The 27,837-nt window shown below is 41.7% G+C and overlaps 1 protein-coding gene across 1 annotated transcript in view; it reads left to right on the top strand.

Moving 5' to 3' along the window:
• The window catches only part of TPD52 (tumor protein D52), a 108,999-nt gene extending 87,197 nt beyond the window's left edge, over window positions 1-21,802 (top strand). The window contains exon 7 of the mRNA XM_075213698.1: window positions 21,535-21,802. Coding sequence (XP_075069799.1) covers window positions 21,535-21,661 — 127 coding nt within the window. The 3' untranslated portion in view covers window positions 21,662-21,802. The remainder of the gene's footprint in view (window positions 1-21,534) is intronic.
• Window positions 21,803-27,837: the final 6,035 nt, after the last annotated feature.

Below are 27,837 nucleotides of genomic sequence, written 5' to 3'. Positions count from 1 at the left end.
TTTCATCTGACACATAAGTACAGATGGCAGCTTCCACTTTAATCAGTGACAAGGTGCAGCAGTGGTATGCTCTCTGTACACAATAAGCTACACCAATATGCTTAAACATGTTTCTTACAAATAGGTTGTTTTCCTGTGGATCTGTCCTGCCCACGTTGCTTGTGTCAATTAAAAATAAATACATTAAGATTGCTGTTTTTTGTGTATTTAAATGGTTTGGACCTTGCCTAGAAAGACACTGCTGTATTTTACAAAGATCTGGGTTAAAAGAAATTTTGTTGCCTGAAAGGAGGGTATATTGCGCCCTCTCCTCGCCAACATTCAAGTGCCGCCCTCTTGGGGGCCTGGTACACGCTGCCACTTTCAGACACTGCTAGGTCACTGTTAAATACACTGATCTGTTTTTCTCCTCCGGTGGTTGGTAAAGGAAATGTTCTCTAGCCTCAAAACCTTTTATTTCCTTATTTGTGCTAGTACAGTGGTGTGTATTTGCTAGCCATAGTTTTCTTATCCATTTGTACAAGGTATAAGTAAAACTTAATTCTGTTTCCATGTCCTTTTTGTCTGCTCACTGCCGTTTCTTACAGAGCTGACCATCCCCCAATGACTGCTGTCATCAGACCTGACCCCACCACTGCTCCACTCTCTAATATACTGCTGTGTTCTGAGAGGGTGGAAAGGACCCATGAATTAGATTAAAATTAGTATATGGGGAGGACATGAAGGAATTATTGGATAGAACTTGATTGGCCTGCACAGGGTTCTGACCTCAACCCCATTCAACACCTTTGGAATGAATTGGAACGCCCCAACATCAGTGTCCCACGTCAATAATGCTTCTGTGGCTGAATGGTTGCGAAATCTAGTGGACAACCTTCCCAGAAGAGTGGAGGCTGTTATAGCAGCAGAGGGGGTCTTTAAGGGATAGATGCGCTTTAAGTAGTTTATGCTCATTCACAATATCTTATGTGAAATAAATCTGGAGCATCTCCCCTACGCATGCCATCACCCCTTGCCCCTTCATAGAGAGCCCAACAAGGCTTGCTTTCCTGGGACTCTGTACCTCTCCTTCCAACTAGAACAGAAGCAGGGCTAGAGAGCTGGAGCAGCTGACTAACAGTTTTTAACTGTGTACTGAAACCACCTCATCTTTCTTTTTAAAACAAATTGTTTTATGGAAGCCTAAGGTGAGGTGCTCAAAATCACCTAATGCAGTGCCCAAAGCCTGTGCTGGGGGTTTGGGCTTTTGGACCTTTCCCTAAAGGGAAAGGTTCGAGCAGTCCCCTTCACTACGAGTTAGGCCGTGGCTTCCCCTGGGAGGCTGAATCTTCAGCTCCCCCCATAATGAGGAAGTCTCTGACAACTAGAGGAGAGAGTCCCTCTCATAAGGGTCTATACCCAAACCCCAATCGTGAGGACAAGAACCAAACAAACGAAGAATGTGTAAAAAAAAAAGTGCTAAGTGATTGTGTTGATAACAATAATTGGGTCAGGTACTTTTCAGTAAATGTTGTGGACCTTGGTTTCAAAAGTACACATTTTTTATACCTTTCCACTTGTGGTTATTTTCTGGAATTGTATCAATGTTTTTTTATATTTTTTGCCTGGTTTGTCTGGAAAAAAAACCCACTTTCATTTACTAGGGTGCACTGAGTAGTTTTAAACAAAATGCATATATTGTATGTGTGCTGTTTATAGAGAGAGCTTACAGTGGATCTGTTAAGTCATAGATTTTAATAACTACTCCTATTAAGAAATCACTTACTATATTCATTTTTTAAATATTCGTTGCCCCCAATTGAAAAGTTAATTAAAAAATTAGAGGATTTCTTTATGCCTTGTGGTGGTAAAATAACCATATATTAAAGTTTCTTTTGAGCTGGAGATTGAACAATACTGTTGCTTTTTACATTATTGCAACCACGGTGCAGATATCTGCAAAACCATTTATAATTAGTACTACAGAGAACTTGAGAAGTGCTGTTTTTTAGCCATATGATAGCAGAATAAATACATAGCCTCTAACTAACAATTTAACTAATGTCCAATCTAGTATGATCTAGATGGATGAACAGGGCACATAATAAGACATACACATTTTATAGTGGACCTGTGCATATAGCATTAAATGAATATATTTAATGTACCCTTCTCCTCAGTGACAGGTCCATTCTAAAATGTTTTAATTTTACGTAAAGTGACAATTGCATACCTCTCTTATTTCCATTTTCCTTTGAAATCTGTGAAAGCAAGTGAGAGTCTTTACAAGGAATATAAATGGGTTTGGGGAAAGACGTTTGGTTTAGCAGGTGATAAAACAAATGTATATATACATTGCTGTATACGTGGCATCCACAAGTTACATGAGTATCTGGACATGAGTTCCAGGGATTAAGTTACTCTCTGTGCTCCCCATAATATGTTTGGTTGTTACAGTACAGTCCTGGCACCACTATGAAAATTGATGATGAAGTAAAGGAAACTCTTGAGTCTGGGATTAGCAGCCGAGCTCATTTGTGCCCCCTGGTTTACCCAGCTGTTGACAAGTGGAGGCAGGGTCCTCCCAGTGTCTCTTGTTCTTACTGAGGCCATTGGCCTGAAAAGCCCCTTTATGAGCCTGTCGGGTAAACAACTGACCTCTACTTAGTCATGTTACTCATTGGGTCCTATATTTGGTATTTTGTTGTTCTCGTTTCTTTGGGAATCACATTGACACGTTCTCTGGGTTCAGTACGGGCTGCACCTGTACAGTAAGAGTATGAAAGAACAGTGAAACCATTGTTTGTGGTAACTAGAGAAGGCTCCGGAGGAAACAAACTCTACTGTATGAGTAATTGATAGTCCGCCTCACTGATTTTCATTGTTACGGCTTACTTCGTATTTCAGGCACGTGGAGTGTTATAGTTTAACCTCTTCTATGGTTTAGTGCTCACCAGGACAGGTACGGCTTTTAGTGAATGTATTAGTACACTGTCAATGTATATAATGTAAACTACCTTGTATTTTTAATAAAAATACATAGGTGCAATTTACTCTTCTACTACTTCTTTATTAGCCTTGAGTTTAGCTCCTATGCTTGGTTCTCATTAGCCAGAACCAGGACCATTAATTCCCATCTAATGCATATTCTAGAACAGGCCAGGCCAACCTGCGACTCTCTAGGTGTTGTGAAACTACAAGTCCCAGCATACCTTGTCAGCCATTGACTGACTGTCTATTGGCAAAGCATACTGGGACTGTTACTTCAACATGACTTGGTTGTTGCTTATTTCAGTGGTTTAAAGTCACTCAGAAAAACTGACATTACCTACACAAATTGAACAGTATTTGTCAGACATCACTGAATGCACTTTTGAATGTGTGTGCATAAGGCTCCATCTAAGACAGTACAAGAACTAATAGGGCACATTTTTTGCTCTCCATAGCAAGCACAAGACCATATAGTGTAGGTGTTTCCACCTTTGACCTCCCTCTGTTGTTGTGCTATGTCTCTCCTCTGCACACCAGTGACCTGGAGGAAGAGAACAATCAGCCTGAAGTCTTCATTTGATAGTGAATTAAGCAACAGAGATTATAAGTAAGAAGTGTTCTAGTAGGTAGAGTGCAGCACGGTTGTGTCTCATTGTCCCTGCAGTTCGGTGTGCTATGTGAACACAATGTGGTAACTCTTGTCTGATTTCCTGGTTACTTTTTAAGATGTTATCTTTGCTTCCAATAGCTCCAGTCCCCTTGAGATATCCGTTCACTGCCAGCAGCATTTTCCCACCAGTAGATTAAAGTGTTGGAAAGAATGGGCTCGGCTCCCTTGAGTGCGGGTCCCATAGCCGCACAGTAGAGGAAGCAGCGCGTCTCCCCTATCTGTATACGCAGCATATTGCAGATTATTTTCTCACACGTTTCAGCTTATGTTTAAGTTAGAGGGCTGTTACTCCTGGATAAAAGGTTACTCACATGTCTGTAGGTTTCTGGGTTTAAAATATATTGTATGGGAAAGCAAAACTATTCTACTATTTGTATGTTCATTTGTCCACTAGGGGCAATGTTCCCTTGGAACATAAGGATGATTACAGCGAGCAGTATGACAAACATGGCTAAGTCATGTTAGTAAATACAGATTAGCAGAACGATATAAGAGGACCTGCTTGCAGTATAATTCCTCCTATGTTAGTGAACATATACCTTGTCTATAAGTGGACAAAGTCACACGTATACACACACAGAATTAGTGCCTCTGTAATATCACTGGTTATTTGTGCCAGATGCATTTACTGTCTGTGTGTAGGTGTCAGGTATACTTTAACCATTTGAAAGCTGCATGAAGCCAGGATGTGAATGTAAAACTAGGTAAACACTACAGAAAATGTATCCTGATGTCATAGCGTTAACTATTTTATCAACAACTGAAAGTCCCGATCAGCATGCAAGCACATTATACTCATTTTACACAATTTACCGTTCGATCTGTGCTTTTCATCTGTCCTAACCATCGTTTCAAAAGGTCGTAACTCAGTACACAATGTGTGCTAAATTAATGTAAGTAGGGCTTTGTATATAGTGTACGTTCGGCAACTCTGTTCACAACTGTACACTTGTTACGATTTACTGAATGATATTGATCATCATCATCACCATTTATTTATATAGCGCCACTGATTCTGCAGCGCTGTACAGAGAACTCATTCACATCAGTCCCTGCCCCATTGGGGCTTACAGTCTAAATTCCCTAACATACACAAGAGAGAGAGACTAGGGTCAATATTGATAGCAGCCAATTAACCTACTAGTATGTTTTTGGAGTGTGGGAGGAAACCGGAGCACCTGGAGGAAACCCACGTAAACACAGGGAGAACATACAAACTCCACACAGATAAGGCCATGGTGAGGAATATTTGTGATGGTCAATCACCTGGGTGCAGGGATTTGATGATTTATTATCATATTTACATAGCATATTATGCAACGCTGTACAGAGAATATTTGTCATTCAAGTCAGCCCTGCCCTGTTGAATCTTACAGTCTAAATTCCCTACGCACACATTAGGGTCCATGTTAGTCAGCAGCCAATTAACCCACACAAACATGAGGAGAACGTACAAATTCCGCACAGATGGTTGGGAATTAGACTCCTGAGGAATGAAATTCAGAAAGGCTAACAATTTTCCATATGTAATACCATCTAGTACAGGCCTTGTGGCTCTCCATGTGTTGAGAAACTACAAGTCCCAGCATGCTTTGCCAGTAGATAACCAGATGATAGCTGTAAGGGCATGCTGGGACTTGTAGTTTCACAACATCTAGAGAGCCACAGGTTGGACAGGCCTGATTTAGGGGATATGTAACCTGTATACACTGTACAGTACCAATATCATCTGAATCGTATTGGTTAGGGTTAATCATTTAATGGAAAGAATACATTAAACACCAAGGGCAAACAATTGCGTTGTCTGTGAAGCTTTGTAATTTCAATGTCACAGCCGGCAGCTAAATTGTGAGAATTTAAAAGTTCCACTGGAGATTAATCTTATTATAGATAATTGTTGTGCAGGAAGATCCAGTAGAAATTATTAAATCTGATTATAAATACATTTTAAGGAGCGTTGGAATGTGTCTGGAGTTCTGTGTTCTTCTTAGTCGTAAATGAAGTAGACCATATAATCAGAAAGTTATTGTATTATGTGTAATCCATTTTGTGTGTTGTCATAGTTTGGTTTATTTTTTGTTAGTACTTATGCCTTGAAGTATTAAATAGTATATAAGTAGTATACTACAAAAATGGATAGTTAAGTCAGCCTTCTGGTGGGCTGAACCAGTGTTCATGTGAGTGCAGATTACCAGTTCACTAGGAAACAGCGATCACCGAGGCATGAGGTACTTGGTGCCTCTTTGTGGATTCAACTTTATGACACAGTGATGTCACTAGCTCCTAGTCGATTGATCTGTGGTCTGAAGAATATTCGTTCCATTGTGACCACTATCACACCTAGCCACGTCAGGTGACAGTGTGTGAAATACCATAAACTTTATTAGAAGTGAATCTGTTGCAGCTGGTTGCACATTTACATCAGGTGAAGATTTTCCTTGTAATACTTGCATAAATAGCGCTGCCTAAGCTGCACTCATCAGTTGCCGCCACTTGGCTTCTTCCTAAGTGACCCAGTGCTTTTGTTAGGATTTCAAAGGACTGAATTCCACGCTTCCTCTGATCAATAGTGATGATGTGCGGGCAATCATGACTACTTCTGTGTGCACTTAACAACATCTTGCCTACAGTTGCCGTCTCTTGTGCAAGTACAAGATAATCTGCTGAAATGAGATCTAAAGGGGGGTAAAGCTGGCCGGGGCACATTCTGGCCTCTCACAGCACGGAGACAGCTTGCTTGTCGTTTTGTTTGTGTGTGTGATAGAACGTGGAGTCCTCTGGCTTCTCCACATAGTGTTTTGTTACTGGATAGAAAGAGAACCTGGCTCACACTATATACGGAGACTTTTAAAGTTTAAACTCTATATTGCAATGTAATATACTACACAGTCATTGTGTACTCCCTTCTGCTCAGAATAAGTATTTTTATGTATTTGTATTTAATGTGCCTCTGAATCATATTGAGACAATATTGAGTCTCCTACTGGCTGCATTACCCGTGCCAACCTACAGGGGGTGCCCTCATACTCACCCAGGAGCAGAGGCAGAACTAGTGAGCTGTGGGCCCTGGTACAGGGAAGCGGGGAGGAGGGAACTGGTGCCCACAGCTCGCTAGTACCCCATGCAGCCGGCCCCATTCTCTCCATGGGCCCCGGTGCAGGGAGGAGGGAACTGGGGCCCACAGCTCGCTAGTCCCCCATGCAGCCGGCCCCATTATCTCCATGGGCCCGATGCAGGGAAGCGGGGAGGAGGGAACTGGGGCCCACAGCTCGCTAGTTCCCCATGCAGCCGGCCCCATTATCTCCATGGGCCCGATGCAGGGAAGCGGGGAGGAGGGAACTGGGGCCCACAGCTCGCTAGTTCCCCATGCAGCTGGCCCCATTATCTCCATGGGCCCTGGTACACCGCACCTGCAGCACCAATGGTTGGTCCGCCACTGCCCAGGAGCTGCTTCAGCACCTCCATGCTTATTCTGCACCCTTCTTCATCTATGTTATTTGGGTACTAACTGCACACCCGGGCAAATGTCTGAATAAAAACAATATATGTATTTAATGATGTTCACCAGCAAAGCTCATAGGAACAAGTAAGCATTTGCACTATAACACAGTAATAGTACATGGAGGGGAACACATATGGGAACATCTGGGAGACATATGACAAAACATACTATGAACACGTTCTTGTCCTCTGTAGAAAACAAGGTACCTTGTGTATAGGCATAGTTCTAACCCCTCTATTTGTCACGTGTCCTTATATTGTAGGGCAATTCTCATATTGAAACTAAGTGTCACCACAGGTATGCTGTGCTTTATTTAAAACTTACAGTATCAACACATTTCTAAAGTACCTGTCCTCGTGCTTCAGTAGGAGTCATTGTTTCCAGTATTGGACATGGCAGGTTTAGCCCTTGGTCACATGGTTATTATTATAGACCATAATTACAACACTGACACCTGGAGTCTAAATCAGTGTGTTGCACTCCATTGAATGCTCATTATACTTTTAATAAATCGTGTTGCCTGCTTTGGTTATGCTTTGAGTCATCTTGTCAAATGCAAGTCCATAGATTTCTTTTAAGGGTCACCATTGCAGTCCATATATTACCTCATGTGGCCAGAATGTCTTGTACAATGTACCGGAGTTCAGACTCCCAGTCTGTGACGTAGGGTCTGTGAAACAAACACAAAACTAATAAGACCCTGAAGTTTTGTTACCTGTAACGTTGACATAAAATGTCCAAGGTAGGGAATTGCATTTGGTCATATACCTTCTAGGGTATAAACAGTGTGGAAAACAATAGTTATAGTATAAAAAAACAAAGCAATATTTATAATCAAACAAGCAGGGTGACCCGATGTCAATGTGTAATGTGTAGCAGTCTTTATATGGTAAATAGACCAAAAATGCTATTTAGAAAGTAAGATTTGTTGCTTTGTCGTTATGTTGTGGCGAGGTTTCCTTTCAGCCGTTAAACAATTGTTTACAACCAGAAAATGATGTTTGCAAATACTCGTCACTATGTGGCGTGGGAAGGGGGGGTTTACAGGCCAGGGCTATGGGGGCAAATTAAATGAAAAGGGAGGATGGTTTGAAATGAACAGCAGGGGAGAGATATGGATGCTTATATTATATGAGTAGTTTAATGCTAATGGCAGAAGTGGTCTAAAGTTGACAGGATAATATCAACAGAAGTTGCATTTCTGACATTTGCTGCAATATACAGACACACATGCAAAATATGTTATATGTATGTATCAGAGAGAGAAGAATTTGCGCTCCACAGAGAATGTTAAGATTACATTTTGGGAGATAATAACCTGCCTGTCAAAACTGGGGGCTCACCCCCAAAAACTTGTTAAGCATTTGTTAGGCACTGATGCCTTTATATATCCCTCTTGAACTGACATCCAGCTAAACAGCTTAAGTTACTGTCCTCCAACTAACAGTGAGTTGTGGTCTTGCCATCCCCAAGTGCAACACAGCTGTACTCAGCATTGCTGTACTCAGCATTTGGTCATAGATCTTGTCTTCTATTTACCTCCACGTCATATACAGTGACATTTCTAGTTGATTATTACCATTCTGTTAGATGGGGAAAGAGTGTCTTCTTTACAGGTAGATGTGATCAATATTGTTTTTATTTTGCCACATTTGGTTGCATACGGTTATGTTTGATGTTGGTGACAAGTACTTTTCTTCTCCTGTTTTATAATGTATTTTACCTAAAGCTGACAACTCTTCTGGTTACACACTTCTCTAATAGGCAGAAGGAAGTATCTGTGGTACAAATAGGATCAAAGGCAGTTGATGAAAGTGTTTCACTTCATGATCCTACTTCAGACCGAACTATCCTAAGTTTTTTGGCACCCAAAACAAACAGCTTTTCTTAGCATTGCTCGCAGGACTTTGATGTGGACCGGACGGCTTGGGTGGGAATGTGGAGTATGGCGTTGTTGCCGCCTCCATCCATTCTGTGTTATGAGGCCTAAGTTACACTTGTTTTTTTTGTTTTTTTTACTTGCTTCCATCTTACTCCATAACTATTATAATAGAGCTAAAATTAGTGCAATGGCATCGTTGTGCTGGGCTTGTTTCATCTTCAAGAAGAACTGATATTTATGTACTGGAGGGATCCTGTCTTACCTTTTTAGGTGCACATTGCCAAGGATATTCACTACCTGTTGTATAAGACACAGGCTTCTGTGCTACTTCTGGTATTTTCAACAGAGGATAGGCAGGTAACTTTTTGTACAGAACAGTAACCACCAGTGGGTGTAAACTAGTGTCTGTGCATTGGGTGATTCCAGAAATGTCTTCCACTGTTAGGAAATTGTTTTCGGTTTGTCATGTGCTGGTAAAAACAGACCATGGCCAGTGATCCTGTTGAGGACCGAGAGTGGCATAGCCATAAATCAGCTGGTGACCTTTCTTATTTAGAAAAAGTGCTCCATGATGACAACTTCTGTGTGTCTGCAGGTTACTACATCATTTCTAGGAGGGGTGATAATTTCCTCCCTCCTCTCTTACATGCGTAACCCTTTGCTGTGGAGGCCAATTGATGTGACCGCTCCAGCTATCTCCAGCCTAATCCAGTGGTCTTCATTGGATTTCTACACATAACACATGGAATGGTGTTTTAATTTTACCTTTAATTTGTCATTTCTACTGGTTTGTGCTCTAGTGTTTGTTTATTGCAGCACTCCCACTTCCACTGACCTGTTACTTCCCCTCAGACAAGCCCCAGGAACTGACTGCAAAAAGATGTTTTTACCAGGACTCTGCAGTTTCTGTAGTATAGGACCTCATAAATCTTTATTTTGTTCACAGCTTTTAAATGGCTGCAGAGGGGGATGAGAGCTGGAGGACCCCCAGATTTTGGCGGGGTTGTGAAAAAAACTATGAAGCCTCCACTTCATGGAACAGCCCACAGAGCTCTGGATAGGAGCTGCTAGTGCATCTTTAATTCGTTGTCTAAGTTTAGAGTTGTATGATTGTCAAACGTTTCTGTTGCTTCTGTGTATGTTTTGACAGATCAAGGAAATAAAGGGAGAGTAGGACTGCTTTTGTGTGTGCAACTTCTCCCAGTTTGCACATGTAAATGTATTTAATGCCCTATAAATCATGTTTCTCTCATGCCTGTGATTCCGTGCTGTTGGAGACTACTGTAGCTGAATCACAACTTTATAGTACACAGGTAAGGAAAAAGTCACCAATCTTATTGTAGTACACTGCTATAATAGACTACGAGTTTTATCTGGTAATGGGTATTGCCATTCTCCAAATCATTGAATACATCACAATGAAATACTATCTTAGTTTGTTTTTAAAAACTTATGATATAATTCCACAATATAATATTAAGTAAATTATCTCCTGGGATGATCCACTAATGCTGATTCCCTAAATGTGTTATTTCTGACTGCTGGGCGTTTAACAGCTGGATAATGACTACTTGGTTAATTGTATGTAAGGTCCCATAATATATGTTGCCTGACTCGTAGATTGTCCATAAAGCCATCCTGATATTTTCAGGCATGTGACCCAAGCAGATAGCATCATCAAGTGCAGACGCTGCTCCCAGTCTAGACTGTACTTGGTTATCTGGGACATATGGGAGCCCAATGTGCAGTAGAGAATGTATTGCTTCTTAATAGGACATGTTTTGTTTGTGTTTTTTTCGTTTTGATTACCCATGAAAGTCCAGCTTTGTCCTCTGCACTGTATCCCGTTGTTGTTGTCGGGTGTCAGTCTGTTTTGATAGTATGTATGTCGCCCAGCTAAGTTTCATATGCGCCACTTTCCCTCCGTTTTATTTTTCTGTGAGAAAACTTCACTAACAATCCCTTCCACCCTTGAGAGGCCTGTGGATTGCTTGCACTGTCAATACATCTCAAGAATCCTTTGTGAGATAAATTAAACCACCCTGTTCTTTTCTCAGGAGAGGCGGTAGAATTTCAGCCACTATTTCAAATGCAGATAATACCTTGTTTGGAGAAGTTTGAAGAAAGAGAGAAAAAAAAAGTGGTTTAAGTTAGAGTGAATTATCACCTAGGCTGGCTGGCTGCGTGCGTGTGTTTTGTGCCAGCAACACGATACTGTGGGAAAGTCTGGAGCCACCTTGGGAGATGGTGAGAAAGGGAGTCATGCTCACACATACAATGGGTTATGCTCTTTGGATTGCTTTTTAATGGGTTACCTTGGCTATTTTAGCCCACTAGATCATGACCATTGTAAATGCAGTAAGATGCCTGTTTTGGCAACTGCTCGGTCCCATGAGATAGCAAAGTCTCAACTGTTACATTCCGGTCTAAACAAGGACAAATAATAGATTTGGTCAATGTCTTTCCTTTATTCAGGGTGGATATCGACTAGGAAAGGGTGGGATTCTTATAAATTAACAGTAATAATAAAATATTTTTTGTACAATGTATATATTTTACCTCAGTGATGAAAGAATAATTTATTTTCAAAGTTGCTCTTTTCTATAGGGAATAAATGTAAAAAGCTCTTTAGTTCTCTATTTGGTTAACACAATAATCACACATAGGCCTGTTCTATATGGCTGAACTGGAAAAGTCCATCTAAATCATTTTTATCTTACTGCAAACTTGCCTATCACCACAGCCCGTCCTTACTGCGTAATGACACAATTCACATCACTGCGCAGCGGGGTGGGGCTATAATGATACGATTGGCATCATCAGGCCCTGCTCACTACTTCTTGATGGTGCAAATCTCCCACTTCACAAGAAAGAGAAACGGATTCTGGGAGTCCACAAAATTTGGGAGTTTCCCCAGACTTTCCGGAAGAGTAACAATTATGTCTTATTGTTATGGCTGGTTATCTCAAAGTGTGCAGTGGAGGCAGCCATTTTGTGAGCTGGAGCTAAATCTTTGGCAATGGTTCCTAGTGAATTGATAGCTGCATTTTCATAAACGTACAAAATGGCTGCCTCCAGGTGCACTGTTAATAGTGCAATATGAGTAGGGCTCCTATGTGTCTCCTATGTGATTTACATGGGCCTACTTCTTTTATTGTATTTGAAATCTTGAATTCAACATGCTTATCATCCCATTTTCCAGACATGTGCTGCACCCAGACTTATAAGACAGGGAGGAATTTATTTCTGTAATTGTTTTAACTTATTTGTGAAGTGAAAGGAAACATGGGGTGGATTTTATCGCCATAACAATGTTAAGGTCAGTGGTTGTCTGGGTTTTTATTTGAGACATTATTAAACTGGCACTAGGTGCTCTGAAATTACAGGTAGAACCAGGGGGCCCAAACTTAACGGAACTTTCTTCCTTATCATACTTGTGTAAGGTACTTTTCTCCATACGAGCTTTAACACGACCTGGAGACAACACTGGATCTGATGGTGTCCTTGCAGTCCTCCTCCAGGGGGTGGGCCCAGGTTTCTTTCCCTTTCATGTCTATTCCAAATCATCAGGTCCTAAGTGAATCGAATGCTCAAGGCCACCCATAGTTGTGAAACTGATCTAGACATGCCAGGGGGGCAAACCAGGATTATGCCATAGGGCCAAGATAGAGAGGGGAACAGGGGAGATGGAGAGGTGGGGTTTACATATCTCCCAGGTTCTAGCTACAAATGACAAGGTGGGAAATTGCCTAATGAGGGCAGCTCTGATAATCTGCAATAAGCCTTAGATATAGGATACCGAAGGAAAATTGAGATAATCGGCCTCGATATCTGCCCAAGAATGGGAGGTGGGGGGAGCAAAGGAAGCCACCACGCTACTAAGGTGGGCCACCCAATAGTAAGCTTTGAGGTTAGGGAACCGCTTGCTCCCGCATATGGTAGGTCTCTTGAATAATGCTAGCCTGACTGGGAGACCTGTTACATCAGAACAACTTAGCCAGGTGCCTTTGAATAGCAGATAGTTCAGAAAAAGGAACCCTAGCAGGGAGAGTCTGGAAGAGATAGAGGAGTTTGGGGAGTACAGTCATTTTAACGGCAATGATCCTGCCCAACCACGAGATGATTAGGGTCCGCCAGGAAATAATGTCCAATTTGGTCTTGGAGAAGAGGGCCAGGTAGTTTTCCTGATACAGGGACTCATAGGAGGAGATGATGTAGGCCCCCAGGTATTTAAGTCTTTTCTTTTTTTTCTGGAAATGAAATTGAGTAGTAATGTCCTGACAGTCATGGGTAGGGAGATTAAGTAGTAGGGCCTTGGATTTCATAATATTAATTTTATAGCCGCCCGTGATGTTACTGTAATGTGCCATGATGCTGAACAAGTACACCCCCCAAGTCGATCACCCAGGAAGGCTCTATGATATGGACAAAATTAATGGGGAGAGGGAGCGACACTGGCCGGTGCCATTTCCCATGGAGATGAGATCTGACAGGGAGCCATTGACCACAATTCTTGCTGATGGGTGAGAATACAATGCCCGAATACCGGAAAGGAAGTTCCCAGACAGGCCAAAGTGCTGTAATGTTTGAGACATGAACTGCCAGGAGTTCTGTCAAAGGTCTTCTCGGCGTCCAAGGATAAAATAATTGATGGAGTCTTCCTGGTGTTCAGTATGTGAATATTTCTGGCTTGTCTACCAGTGATAAAACCTACTTGGTCATAGTGGACCAGTGAGAGGAGTACGGAGTTCAGCCTGTTGGTGAAAATCTTTCCATAAAAGCTTTACATCATTATTGAGCAGGGAAATCAGGCGGTAACTGGAGCAACAATGGGCGTCTTTCCCCTCTTTGTTGATAAGGAAAATCCTGGCTTCCAATTACTTCTTGGATCAAGGGGAACCTTTGAGAACAGAATTAAAGAGGGTGCAGAGACGGGGGGCTAGCAAAGTCGCAGACTTCCTTTAATAGGCCGCTGATAAGCCATCAGGACCCGGCGCCTTGTCAGCCTTCTGAGCCTTTATGACCTGTGTGACCTCATCCGTCGTGATGGCTGCATTGAGCTCGGAGGAGAGCTTAGGAAGGGCGTGCAGGCATCAGAGCCTTCACTATAGAACCAGCCCTTTCCAGGCGAGCCGAGGGCCGAAGCAGGTTGTATAGTTTAAAATAGTATTACTTGAATTCAGCTTGAATTGTCTGGAGAGCATAAACAAGCAGCCCCCAGAGTCCCTAACAGCCAGGAGATTGTGTGTCGAGAGGCGGGCACGGAGGGGAGGGGCCAACAATTTGTTAGCCTTATCGCCCTTTTTTGTAGAAACGCTGATTCAGCTATTTCAGCTTATTTGCCAATCTATGGGACAAGAGAAAGTTAAGCTCACCTTGGAGAGGGAGTAGTTGTTGAAGAATAACGGGGTTTGGATTCGAGTTGTTTTAGGGGGGCCGTGAGGTGGACAGTTTTAGCAAGTCTCCTCTTTTTGGCAGAGGAAGCCAATGCCAAAAGGTTGCCTCTGACAACGGCTTTATGGGAGCTCCAGAGAGTCACTGCTTAAAGAATTTGTGCTGGTCCTGGTTTGGGGCGTAGAGCTTCACAAGAATACAGAGTAAGTTGTTCAATTTACCTATCAGGACCAGGAACCTACCCTCTATGCTCCTATTGCCATCTATAAGCTCAAAGTTGAGATGACGGGCAAAAAGGATAGCAACCCTGCATCTCTTCTGATGGTAGTTACATGCATGATAAGTAAGGGGGAACCTCTTAGTTTTAATTTCCAGATGTAGGTGTTTGGCAAAATGGGTTTCCTGTAGGAAGATTAGGTCTTCCTGTAGTGCTTGTAGGGAAGTAAAATGTTTGCCATGCTTTTGTGGAGAGTTAATTCCCTTCACATTGAAGGATACTATACGGAGAGTCATGTGAAAGTCAGGAGTGAAGGTTCAGGGAGTAAGAATATGAGCTGTGAGGTAGGAAACCAGTGGGTTGGGAAAAAGCAGAGGCATGGAGACTTGGGAGGGAGGGAAATGGAAGGGGTGTAGGCCATGGTGAGGGGGGAAAGGGGGAGTTTGGTGTGGTGAAGCTGGTAGAAAGAGAATGCCGATACCATTAGAATCCGGGGCTAGCTGAGAGCACTGAGCTCTGTGGGGTATGTGGATGGCAGTTAAAAACGGTAGGATGTGGTTATGGTTGCGGGGGTGGGGGGGGTTGCACCTTCTCCTAAGTGGGCTCAATGGAAGCAGCGAGTCAATATTGGTTTTCTGGGGGCACCTAAAGCAGTGGGAATAGTAGGTTTTCAACAACAAGGTAGAACAAAACAGAGAACATGCATAAATAAAGCATGTATATATGAGGACACAGTTCAGCATATGAAAACAAGCCTGTAGATGGCATTCAGGGTGGGGTTCTGTTTGGTCAGCAGGAGGTGTAGGACTGTAGCTTGAAGGATGGCCTCCTTGTGTGTCCACCTGCAGAGGGAGATAAGAGAGAAACGCCAAAACAAAAGCACACAACAGTAACATGGCATCAAGAGAGGCCAGGCTGCAAAAGAGGCCCATTACATGGCTGAGAAGTTGTCCTGCAGGTCAACAGCAAGCAACAGGACAGACCTTGGAAAATGAGTCTCCAAAAGGTAACTAGAGCAAGGCCTGAGAGGTGGGTTGGGTGAAGAGAAATTCCTTGTTTTAGGAAAAGGGGTCAAGTGGATGGGGCATTAGAAGGTGGGTCTGTGAAGGGGTAGACCATAGACTATTCGCCCCTGGGAGCACATTGGCCAAGAGTAGCATTGGGAGGTATCTCTGCCACTGCTGGTTGGGAGGAGGCCGGGGCAGATCCAGGAGAAAGGCCTAACCGTTGGAGTGGGGATTGAGCTTCAGTTAGGGATCTCACGTAGATCTGACATTCTTGGTGGCAAAAAGAAGAGGCGGAAAGGGAAGCCGTGCCTCGGATGGTACTGGCCCAGCTGGCCATTCACTTTAGTCCCCAGCTTCTTGGCGTGAGGAAGGCCTCATTCTGTGTGTCGGCCATGAAGCAGTTTGCATCTCCATACGTGCAGCACAGCCAAGGAGGAATGGTGAAACTGTCTCAAATAAGGAAATAGGGCCCCCGAAGACTCGGAGGTGTGGGAAACTGATAGTATGTTTTTTCCTGTACCTAACAGTATGTTCGCCAGGCTATGCCCCTGAGACTGGTTTCTAATACACAGCTAACACAGAGCTTTTAGTCCCCTTGTCCTTACAATGCTGCAACAGTTAATTGATATTGGAGGTTGACTTGGCCGTTTCAAAACATTGATTCTTTGTTTCCCCCCCAGGCATCCAATTGCAGACCTGCTTGTGTGGACAACTCCACTTTAGCAAAATTGTTCTCTGGACATTTGAGACCAAAGTCTTGTATTTTGCACAGATGCAACTTTGCAAACCTAAGCCATACTGCAGTTTATTATTTTGGGGAGTTCAGGGGCTTTCTTGTTCCACTAAGCCATACAGTCTTTCTGATGGTGAAGTAAAGACCTTTAACATTTATCATGTTGACTGGCCTGTATATCCCTGGATGTAGCTTTTGGGTTCTTTACGATTTCCGAGAGCTTCATAGGGTCTAATATTTGGGGAATTTTACGCACTATCAAATGATGGACTTCAAATTGATTAGAAATTACTTTATGATCCTGTCTAAACTAATGAGCAGCAACAATTGCATGTCTGAGATAATTGCAGATCTTGTTTCTCATTGGTTTCTGCTTTTATATAGCGGTAACACTTCCAGATGATCAAGTAATGAAGGGCACTTTATTAGCATCCCCTGGCTCAAATTACCTTCTTTATTGATATGGAGGCAACACTTACATTTTCACACTTGCCTTCTTTGTGTTTAAATAAATAATTGCAAATCTGTTATTTGTCACCTGAGTGTATATTTATACAGGTTTAGGACTTGGTGAGGACTAGATGATTGTTTATTATGTCCCGATATGTACACACAGGTATACTTTTTATGACTGTAGAAGCATACCAAAAAGAAGGATTTAAAACTTAAGTAGCTTAAAAAAGAATAACCACATTAACATAGGTTTGTCTTGATTTAGTTTGAACTTCCTTCCTTATGTTCAGTTCCTCTATAACTTTTTATATCCTGTGTACAGTTGAACGCTGTAGTCTCCCGAGTAGTTACCTGCAAGTACAATAAATCACTGGACAACAAATTTATTGGTTGTTAAGCACCACAGGGTTATTAACGAAAACATCTCCTGCTTTAAAGCTTCCACCTTTAAATGCAGGACAGGCTGAGTTGTGTTAAGGATTAGTTCTTTGGTGCCAGGGTATAATGATGGGGTTATGTATGATTACCATGCCTACAGCAACCTATCATTTGCGTTTCCTTCTGGAACAGTATGATGGGAGCCTGTGTGAGTACTCTCCACATTTCCGCTTCTCCGCTACCTTTCTCTATTGATCTCTTGTCCACAAATGTTTTAGCTGCAGGGAACATCTGTCACAAAGGCCAGTGTTTATCCCTCACATTACCTGACGACATGTCAGATGCCTTTCAAGATGATGATTTTCAGGATATGTTTATATGCAGGTGCGACGGGGCTGTTTAAGAATTTCTTTTAATAAATTGGATTAGATGTGATTAAAGTATCTGCGAGTTTGTGTTCAAATTACAAGGAGCAGCCGTTAGCGCCTGTGGCATTGGTATCACAATGTAATTGCCTGTTCTTTTCATTGAAAATAAGCTCCCTTGCAGGTACACAGAGACGGCAGAGCAACTTTCACCCGTATTGTTCTATGCTTTGCTGGCGTTACAACATTTTTTGGAATTTTTACTTGTTAGGCATTTACCTCACGCTGCCATTTCACGGCCTGGCATGAAACTTATTTTCTTTTAAGCGGAGTTTATAGGAAAGTCATTACTGGCTGATTGTTTCTTTCTCGGTGCACAAATCTACAGAAGACTGTTTCTGGAAACTCAGGTAGACTGAGAGTCCTCTGATTTAGAAAATGTTTTACAAGCATTTATCTTTTTTGACTTGGACTAAGGTGAATGAACTGAAAAATCTTGAGTCTTGTACTTGTGTTTAAAGTAGGTTTAGCCTGTGAAATCTGTCCACACACAGCTTAGAACACCTGCCCATCTTTCTCAGTGTACAGTGTGCATTTCACACCTTTTCTCAACCAAGGGATCATTATTTACGCACATAAATTGCTGATCAAAACATTGGTAATGTGATATTGTAGGTGATTTCCCCTGCGCCCCCCCACTCCCCCACTGTTGCTACAAAAACAAATATGCTGACTATTTACACACGCTCTCTCTCTCGTTGGCGCGCTCGCTCTCTCTCTCTTGTTAGCTCTCTCCCTCTCGTTTGCGCTCGCTCTCTCTCGCTGGCGCGCGCTCTCTCTCTCTCTCGCTGGCGCGCGCTCTCTCTCTCGCTGGCACGCGCTCTCTCTCTCGCTGGCGCGCGCTCTCTCTCGCTGGCGCGCGCTCTCGCTTGCCGGCCAGCCCTGGCGCTCTCTCTCGCTTGCCGGCCAGCCCTGGCGCGCTCTCTCGCTTGCCGGCCAGCCCTGGCGCTCTCTCTCGTTTGCCGGCCAGCCCTGGCGCTCTCTCTCTCGTTTGACGGCCAGCCCTGGCGCTCTCTCTCTCTCGTTTGACGGCCAGCCCTGGCGCTCTCTCTCTCTCTCGTTTGCCGGCCAGCCCTGGCGCTTTCTCTCTCTCTCGTTTGCCGGCCAGTCCTGGCGCTCTCTCTCTCTCTCGTTTGCCGGCCAGCCCTGGCGCTCTCTCTCTCGTTTGACGGCCAGCCCTGGCTCTCTCTCTCTCGTTTGCCGGCCAGCCCTGGCGCTCTCTCTCTCTCTCGTTTGACGGCCAGCCCTGGCTCTCTCTCTCTCTCTCTCGTTTGCCGGCCAGCCCTGGCGCTCTCTCTCTCTCTCGTTTGCCGGCCAGCCCTGGCGCTCTCTCTCTCTCGTTTGCCGGCCAGCCCTGGCGCGCGCTCTCTCGGTCTTATTCTTTTGTTTGATTGTTTTTAGAAACTAATAGAGGGTACATCCTAGATGTACATATGTATGTAAGAAGTTGGTTGTATGAAACTTCTATATCATATATTATCGTTGGTTGTTTATGTTGCAGTTAGCTATGTGAACGTTTGTGTTGTGGACGTATTAATGCTTTTATTGGATACAGACTGGATTTAGCCCACCCTCTATAACTTTGCTTACATATAGACTGTTCTTGCACCAAAATAAATCCATCAGCATTTGCACCTATAAAAGATGTTTTCTAAAACAAATGAAAACATCCTGTGATGTGTGTGATTTTAGCAGATGATGGTGTTAGAGGATACCGTGAGGCTGGATCCCTGTCTGTAGCCATACACACTATAGCAGCACTTCTAGTGTAGGGTTCCAAATACATTGTGGTTTACTCCATACACAGCTCTGACAAGAGGGGGAAAGAGATCAAAAGTTCATTTTATTTATGTTTTCAAAGCAATATGCATTCTCTCTGTAAGATCAACTTATAAGTGCTGTAAGACTCCAGGGTGTTGAATAATCCCTTAATGTAGACTCTATTGCATGTTATTCCTTGTTTGTGGATCAAAAGGAAGGCGCTAAGCATCACTTTGATCAGCTCCGGGTAAAGACTGCATTCTGATGGGAGATGTGAGCATAATTGACATTCATATTCCTGAATTGCGTTTTGCAGTAAAAAAGCCCTGTTTTGATCATTGAATTTTGGAGGCAAATATTTTCAAGTTGAGTAAGGAGATGAAAGACTGGTTTCTGCCAAAAGGGAAAAAAAAACCTTTCATAAAGTATCTTCTAAAACCTTTCTCCCATTCCAAAGTTGTTGGACATCCAAGTTTGTGTGTTTTCATCAACTCTCAAAATATCATAGTTTAGGTGGCAACAAATCATATGTTTACTCTGAAGATTGCTTCAAATTACCTAAACATTCTTTTCAAAGGAACATTATACCTAAAACTCAAAGAATATTTTTTTTAAATGCCATTGGGGGGGGAGGGGTGCTAACAGTAAGTATGGTAGAAAGTGAGAGAATGTTTGAAAGGTGTCCTTGGGGAACCTGCTCTAACTACTAACCTCCTACCTACCTCCCTCTATTCCTTTCATCACATGACACATTCAGTGATGACCTGTCATCACCAGACCAGCTCACTTATCTCCTGCTGACCATTCTGATGACCTGATTGGCTAATAAACAGTGGTACACTCAGAGATGAAGACTAAATCCAATAAGGTGCTTAGAACTCAGTCAAACTCATCTTAAAATTAAGATTGATGTCGCACCACACACGTCAGATTTTTGTTTTATTAGAATTCAGTAGCATAAAGTCAATGACATACCTATATAGTATTTAGTTGGTTTTCATATTGCTATTGCACTTTACCCCCAAACACTTTGCTTCATTGTCATATGTGCTCACTAGGATTCCATTCCTGTCTCTCCCCCTTGAGTACAGCAGAAACCTCTGTATTTAAATCATGTTTGTGAATGCCAGTTAGGGTTGGTTTTAATGTCTCAATAACGATTGCAGTGTTGTCATATACTGTACAACCCCTGACTGTTCCTATTAGACGTCTCCTCATGGAAAATGAGCCACTACATTGCAGCGCATTGTACAGATTGTTCGTGTAATAATAGCAAATGAAGGCCCCCGATAAATGAACCTTATGGGACGAGGGAGGTAAAAATAAATAATTGCATGCTTTTGGTGGGAAATGATCTCTTCCCACAATAAAGGGATGAAAGGGAGGCTGGTGGAGGAGAGGTGTTCATGGAGTATAATTAGCTTCAAGTCAATGAAGGATGTAGGCAAATGAGACGCTTGTTACAACAGAGCCCAAATATAGGAGGGAATATACATACTGAAACGCCGCCCCAGGCAAAGTTATCTGAATAAATAACAATAGTTCACCTTACCATCTATGTCCGTTCTGTGCTTGAAATCTGAAAACTGTCAGTAGAACCTTATGAACTCAATCTGTCTTTTGTACAGTAATATAATGGATTCCTTAATGGCCGTATTAGTATATGTGCTGTTTGTTTATTCAATCTCTGCAACAATCCAAACGGTTATATTGCCAATGTTGATGTGTTTTATGTGCATGTATGTTTTTTATGAATTATGTCCGATACATATGGTTTCAAAATCATCCAAGCACACCAATATAGGGGCAAAAGAAATACATTCAGAAGGCATTTGCTCAATGCTTGTGGAGTTTGAGGGGAGTTCTGTAAAAATAATACAAAATTATAATAATAATTTGCAACAGTAAACCTGTATGCAGCATTATTACCAGATGGGGATTTCTTCACTAGAGATATTTATGTATGTATTAATATTATTGTTTGGTATGCTGTCATGTGCTTTTCCTGGAATAAGTGTAGAGAGTGGAGTAGATTTATTTATTTTGGTTAGTTTTGTTAACTTTTCAATGTTTACATTCAGGACAGTTTTTTATTTTTTCCTGGTGAATAGCCATGGCCTAAACATCAATTGTCTTTTCCAGAAAATACCAAACAGGGACCAAAGTACGACTGCGACTGAATGATCTGGAGATGACGTCGAGGTTCTTAGGAGCGTTTACAGATACGACCTTGCTGGAAGCAGACGCTACACTACTAGGACTGCTGTAATATAAACTACCACAACTGAATAAAATATATAAAAACTATGAAAAATGGTCGCCATTATACTTTCTTATGTTTATTAGGCTAATTATCATGGATGCAAAACCTCAAGCAATATCACATAACTACTGTTGCTTGCTAATGTTGTTTGGTTCCCCATTCTCCTCCTACATATGTGGTACATCTCTACTGTTCTCTTTTGATGGTAGACTTGAACTGTTCAAATATTTTTTACTTCAAGTTTAATGTACCAGACACCCTGAACACTTTGTGGTTTTTCAAGAGCTTTTTCCTTCATAAATATGAATAATTTCCACGTAACCTTGGGCATTTATTTTCAACTTTATACCCAGTGTCATACAGGTTTTGGGTTTTTTGTCCCGCCCAGCCTTCACAACCATTGAGGGACACATGACTCAATGGGAAATGCTGTTTCTCTGTCACACATGAATGATTGTTGTGAGAACACTGACTTTGGGGGACCAGGAAACATCATTACCTAAAGATTGTTGAGTCATTACGCAAATTTCACTGCTTATCTGACTATAAACACTCTGTGTACATCAATGCTAATATGACACCAGCCTTCAGATAGAGATACTACTAATATGCTGACTGGGCAAAAAATCTACATTGTATGTAGACTTACGGATACTAGATTTATTGCCAGTAAACTGGTAAATACCATACTTATTTAGGTAACTGGTGAAGTGGGAAAAAGACCCTTATATGTCATTTGTTTATAACGTAATTGACAAGCAGACAATGACATTTTTGCCTTTCTTGTCTTCATTTTACATTGAATAAAGTTTGACTTTTGTATATAATATAGATTAATAATAATTAACAGAAAATGTCTGACCATATGATTTTTTTAGACTACAGGTCTATAAAGTACATAGGATAGAACCATTTTGTACTCTACTTTTGGTAGTAATAACCTGCTAAACAACTGATGTCTTTGACCTTCTGCCCTCTGACTCCTCTCTCTTCTCTCTGTTCCTCTCAGTGGCTCTTAACCTGTCACCCTGTCACCCGCACCCACCCTTTGGGCTCAGGTTACCAGCCTGTACTGACTATCCCTCACCATTTCTCTCTAGCTGTGCTTTGAGCTCCCAGAGTTATAGTGCTTACTGTTACTTGTACTGTGCTGTTTCACCTTGTGCTGTGCTATTGTTTGTCCTTGTACGGTGCTACGGACACTTTGTGGCACCCTATAAAAAAAAATTAATAATAATATTAATCACTATTATGCCAACCTCACTTCTGTTATTAGTTTTAAGAATTTGTTTATATGTTACATATACCTAAGCTAGGGAGTGAGGCCCGCTTACTCTACTTCAATGGAAAATAGTCTGACGCTCTTAATTTTCTGCTTTCCATACATAAGTATTGTATATTAATCCACGTTATAGGTACATCACTGTTTCAAATCACTTTTTTCAAAGCTGTGAACAAAATGCTAATCCAGTCTTTATAGGTACTTTATAGGTTTTTGTTTTTTTTTATTGAATTTCAGCAAATACTACTTAAAGTGGTGTTTGTAACCTTAACACCCTTCAACATATATCCTTGCACTTTGTACAAAATATTCAGTTTTGAGTTTTCTGTATGGAGCCATTCATTTCTCCATGTTACTAGTATAGCGCATTGTTCTTTTTCCAATACAGAAATCTTTATCGTTTAATAATACTTGTCTACTCTCCCGGAATGTCCGGGAGACTCGCAAATTTCAGGTAGGTCTCCCGGACTCCGAGGAGAGCAGGCAATTCTTCCGCATCCTGCCCACTTCCTAGTGAAGTGGGCAGGATGTGAGCCTCAATGATGCGATTTGCGGGGAATCGCGTCATTTTGGCCCGCCCTCCACAACAGTGCACTCCCTCCTCCTGGTATGCCGCATGACCTCCCTGCACTGTGCAGAGGAGGTCACATGACATGGAAGTCGGCAGTCCCCGATGCTATCTGGGGGGTTAAAAGCAAAGGTCGGTGAGATTGCTCGTCACCCACCACTGGTCTAAACTGTCCTAGAAAAAGGACACAATTTTGTTGCTGTGGGCAAAACCACTTTTATCATCACCATTTATTTATATAGCGCCACTAATTCCGCAGCGCTGTACAAAGAAATCACTCACATCAATCCCTGCCCCATTGGGGCTTACAGTCTAAATTCCCTAACACACACACACACACACACACACACACACACACACACACTAGGGTCAAATTGTTAGCAGCCAATTAACCTACCAGTATGTTTTTGGAGTTTGGGAGGAAACCGGAGCACCCGGAGGAAACCCACGCAAACACGGGGAGAACATACAAACTCCTCACAGATAAGGCCATGGTCGGGAATTGAACTCATGAACCTAGTGCTGTAAGGCAGAAGTGCTAACCACTACGCCACCGTGCTGCCCATATCTTCTTTTTGAACCACTTTTCATAAATGCCACCCATTAGGAATCAATGAAGTGTCTTTTTCTGCAAGACTACTTCAGCTTAATAATTTATTATGTTTAATCTTGAATAACGTATTAGAAAATATATTGTTCACTCAATGTTATTCTAGGTATCTGTTTTAGCTCATATCATATACAGTAACTGCTGATTGCTACAAACCATAGTACACATATCATTAAAGGTGTGGAAAGCAATTGGAGGAGGAAATTCCAGGTGGACAGTGTTAAATAGATGATGCTAAACCTCATGACTCCTTTAACCATAAACTGCATCTGGGTTTTTGAGTGTGTAATAAAAACATGACTGACTAATTGTGTTGTTAAGAAAATGACTAGGTATCTGATAGCCAGATCAATGTAAAGTAGGAATTACTATACTCCAAGGTCCTTGGGAATTCAATCATTGGGCAAGTACAGTATATGTCAATGTGGGTAAAATAAATGTAACATAAAGCTTAGTATTGATTGACACAGGAAGAACCAAGGTGACAGAATGCCAAATGTTGGGTCAGGAATCATTGGAGATATAACAGGAATTAAATTTTTTGTATGTTGATTTTAAAGCCTTCACATGTCTGAAATGGCAGGCACTCATCGAACATGTAATATGGATAATTATAACAAACACATTTAGTAAGGGAAAACACGACCTGCTAATTCCTAATTGAAAATAATAGATGTAGTTCCCAAGTCATTTTTCAGGTAATTCTGCCCTGCCCTTTAAGTGGTTTCTTTGCATCTCAAGCGAAAAGTATAACATTACACATTTAAAAAGCAATGTCTCATTCTGGCACACATTACTATTTCTAGAAATTATTTCTAAGCCACAGGTGAATTCTGTCCTCTCTCCTCTCCCTAAGAATTAATTTTTACCTCACATACAATAGTTGGAGTCCTCCTGTGTGAACTGTTAAGAGATGTGCAGGGCTAGAACCGAAAACTGATTTTCTTTCATTTTAGAACTGCAATTCAAAATAAAAGATTAAAGTATTCACAACTATAAATGGAACAGCAATTCCCTATCTGGAAGATGCTTTATGTAAACATTATTAGGTGGGAAATCAATTATGCACAATGTGACCACGTGACCGTTCTGGACTCCGTGGCATATGGCCTGTTGAAGTCTACCCACCACCTACACTATATGAAAGCAGACATTTTGTTGACTGAATCAATATTCAAGGGAAGGCAGTCTATCAATTTACTAGGGACCAGGGATATTTCTGAGGAGTGATTGCTGATTGTGATGGGCTACATCCTCATGATTATTGGTTCAGCTTACAAAATGGCTGCCACACTGTGTAGACAACAGAATTCACTTTTACAACATGAAAGCACTCTGTCATTTTTCTTGAATTGACCAATAAGGAATTAACTGATCCAGTGTCTGTGGAGTATATTTTGTTTTATCTCCTTAGAACAAACGCTGAGGTAGTTTCCAGTCATCAAAATAATAACTGTAAATATGCACTTAAATAATGTGGTCTTGGACTAATTTACCTGCAAAGTGTCATTCTATGTTTTTATTGCATATTAACATGTTTTGTGTTCCTGTTAAAGTGCCATAGTACATGTTGGTTCTTTATAAAGAAAGGATGAATAATGATATTGATTTGTTCTGTCGGTGTAACAGATTGAGTGAATTTTTGCCAAAATCTTCAGCAGTTTTGCCTATCGCAACTTTATTGTCAACAAGTACTAAAATTGCAGTGCAATAAAAGCTAGCACATAAAGAACTAAAATGTAACTTAAGTATAAAAACACTATATAGGAATAATTATTACATCAAGTGTCGGGTCGTGTAAGAGGTATAAAATAAAGATTTATTAAGATAAGTTTAAATGAATTCTGAGAGGAGGTGAATTGTGTTTTGGGTGTGAGAAGCGTAAATAGCGGCTTCAAGTTATCCACTTGTGTCCCCTCCAGCACTATAAGGGGTTAGAGAGCAGCCAGTGATAAACCCACTTTAAGCCGCTGTTACCCAGAACACTTAGGCAGGAGAGGAGAAGTTTCATTTACCGACTCGCTGGCTTTGGTAAATAGAGGGGGGGATGTCCCCTTCCCCAATTAGTGTTGCAACTTGTACAGATCAATGTCGGGTTAAACCGAGCTGCCTGCTCAAGTGGTGGGCGTTGCATTTATTAGAGAGGTGGTGGGAGCAGGGAGGGGGGGGGGGTCCTCTTTCAACAGGCTGGATTCTTTCAGCTGAACTGCAGTGTGCAGGAATTCTTGTGTGAAAAATAACTGGCACAATGCTTAAATCCTAACCTCCTCACCCCTGACGGCATGGGAAAGTGCACTGCTCAGCTGTAAGTTATAGAAAGGCCGCGCTAGTCATGAGAAATGTTGATAAAATGCGGAGGAAAGATTTCCCTCCTAGGCACATGTCATATTGCTTGTCAACCGTCTTAATTGGGGAAATTAGACTTGCCTTTAACGATGAAAGTCTGTATGCCACTGGTGTGTCAGAAGCCACTCGCAGGCCAGCGGAGGAGGAGAGGGAAAAAAAGTATATAAAAGCTTGCACACAATATAGTCAGTGAAAGCAACAGGTTTTTATTCAGTCTAAGTGCATTGAGGCTCGTAGATTATTCCAAAAATATGAAAAGTAAAAAAATGTACATCTACACGTACAGAGACTATGGGTCCTATTTATTATAGGTAATTTACTTGTATATTCCCCAAAAATAGCTGTTTTCAGGGAATTTACAAGTAAATTACCTATAATAAATAGGACGCATATTTAAGTGTTTTTTTAATTTATCAACACTGCTGCTTTGCATTTATTTTTCCGAAATACATAGCAGTCCCCATAGATGTGTATGGAGCCTGCTATGTACCGCAATTTAACAATTTTCGAACATACTTTTACACTTATGGTAATGTAGGCCAGCGTAGGCTGGAGTACATTACCGGTTTTGACAGTTTTCAACACTGAGATGCTCTGCTCCGATGAGCAGAGCGTCACAGCGCATGTGTGGAGGGATCACATGATCCCTCCCTGTTACACTCCGCTCTCTCTCTGCAACAGTGAATTGCAGGGATGTTTGTGCGCATGCCCAAGGGTTTCAGTCGGCGCATGCGCACTGGAGTGAGAAGAGGCCCCCTGTGGATCGCATACGTCTTTGGAAGTGAAGAGGCAGTGGTAAGTATGTTTTCCACTTCACAGGAACAGCAGTTTTTTGGAACTGCTGTTCCTGTGTTGCTTTAATAAATATGAGAAATAATTCAATCCTTATCAATGTGATAAGGATTGAAAACTATTTTTCATTTTTTGTGACTGTTGATAAATGTGCCCCTATATTTGTTAATTACTTAAAAACGCCCCGTGCCTCTGGATTCAGTCAGGACACAGCTTTATATACACAGTAATCCACTTTATATTTCTAGTTCCATAGCTGTGTAATGATAATTCTAGTGGTGTCTCTATTTAATGACTGGCGATTATTAGGGGTATATTAACTAACCTGCGGGTTTGAAAAAGTGGAGATGTTGCCTGTAGCAACCAAACAGATTCTAGCTGTCATTTTGTAGAATGTACTCAACAAATGATCGCTAGAATCTGATTGGTTGCTATAGGCAACATACCAGTAGTGTAGTAAATATACCCATTTTTACTTTCATAGCTAGCTGCCTGCTTACCAATAGGACAAACAAGCTATAGCATAAAACTGGTAAATGGGCAAAACAGCTACGTCATCTCTGGACTTTACAGCAAACTTTATT

The sequence above is a fragment of the Mixophyes fleayi genome, chromosome 5 (assembly GCF_038048845.1).
Source record: "Mixophyes fleayi isolate aMixFle1 chromosome 5, aMixFle1.hap1, whole genome shotgun sequence".
Classification (NCBI taxonomy): domain Eukaryota; kingdom Metazoa; phylum Chordata; class Amphibia; order Anura; family Limnodynastidae; genus Mixophyes; species Mixophyes fleayi.
This window is presented reverse-complemented; position numbering and strand designations above follow the sequence as displayed.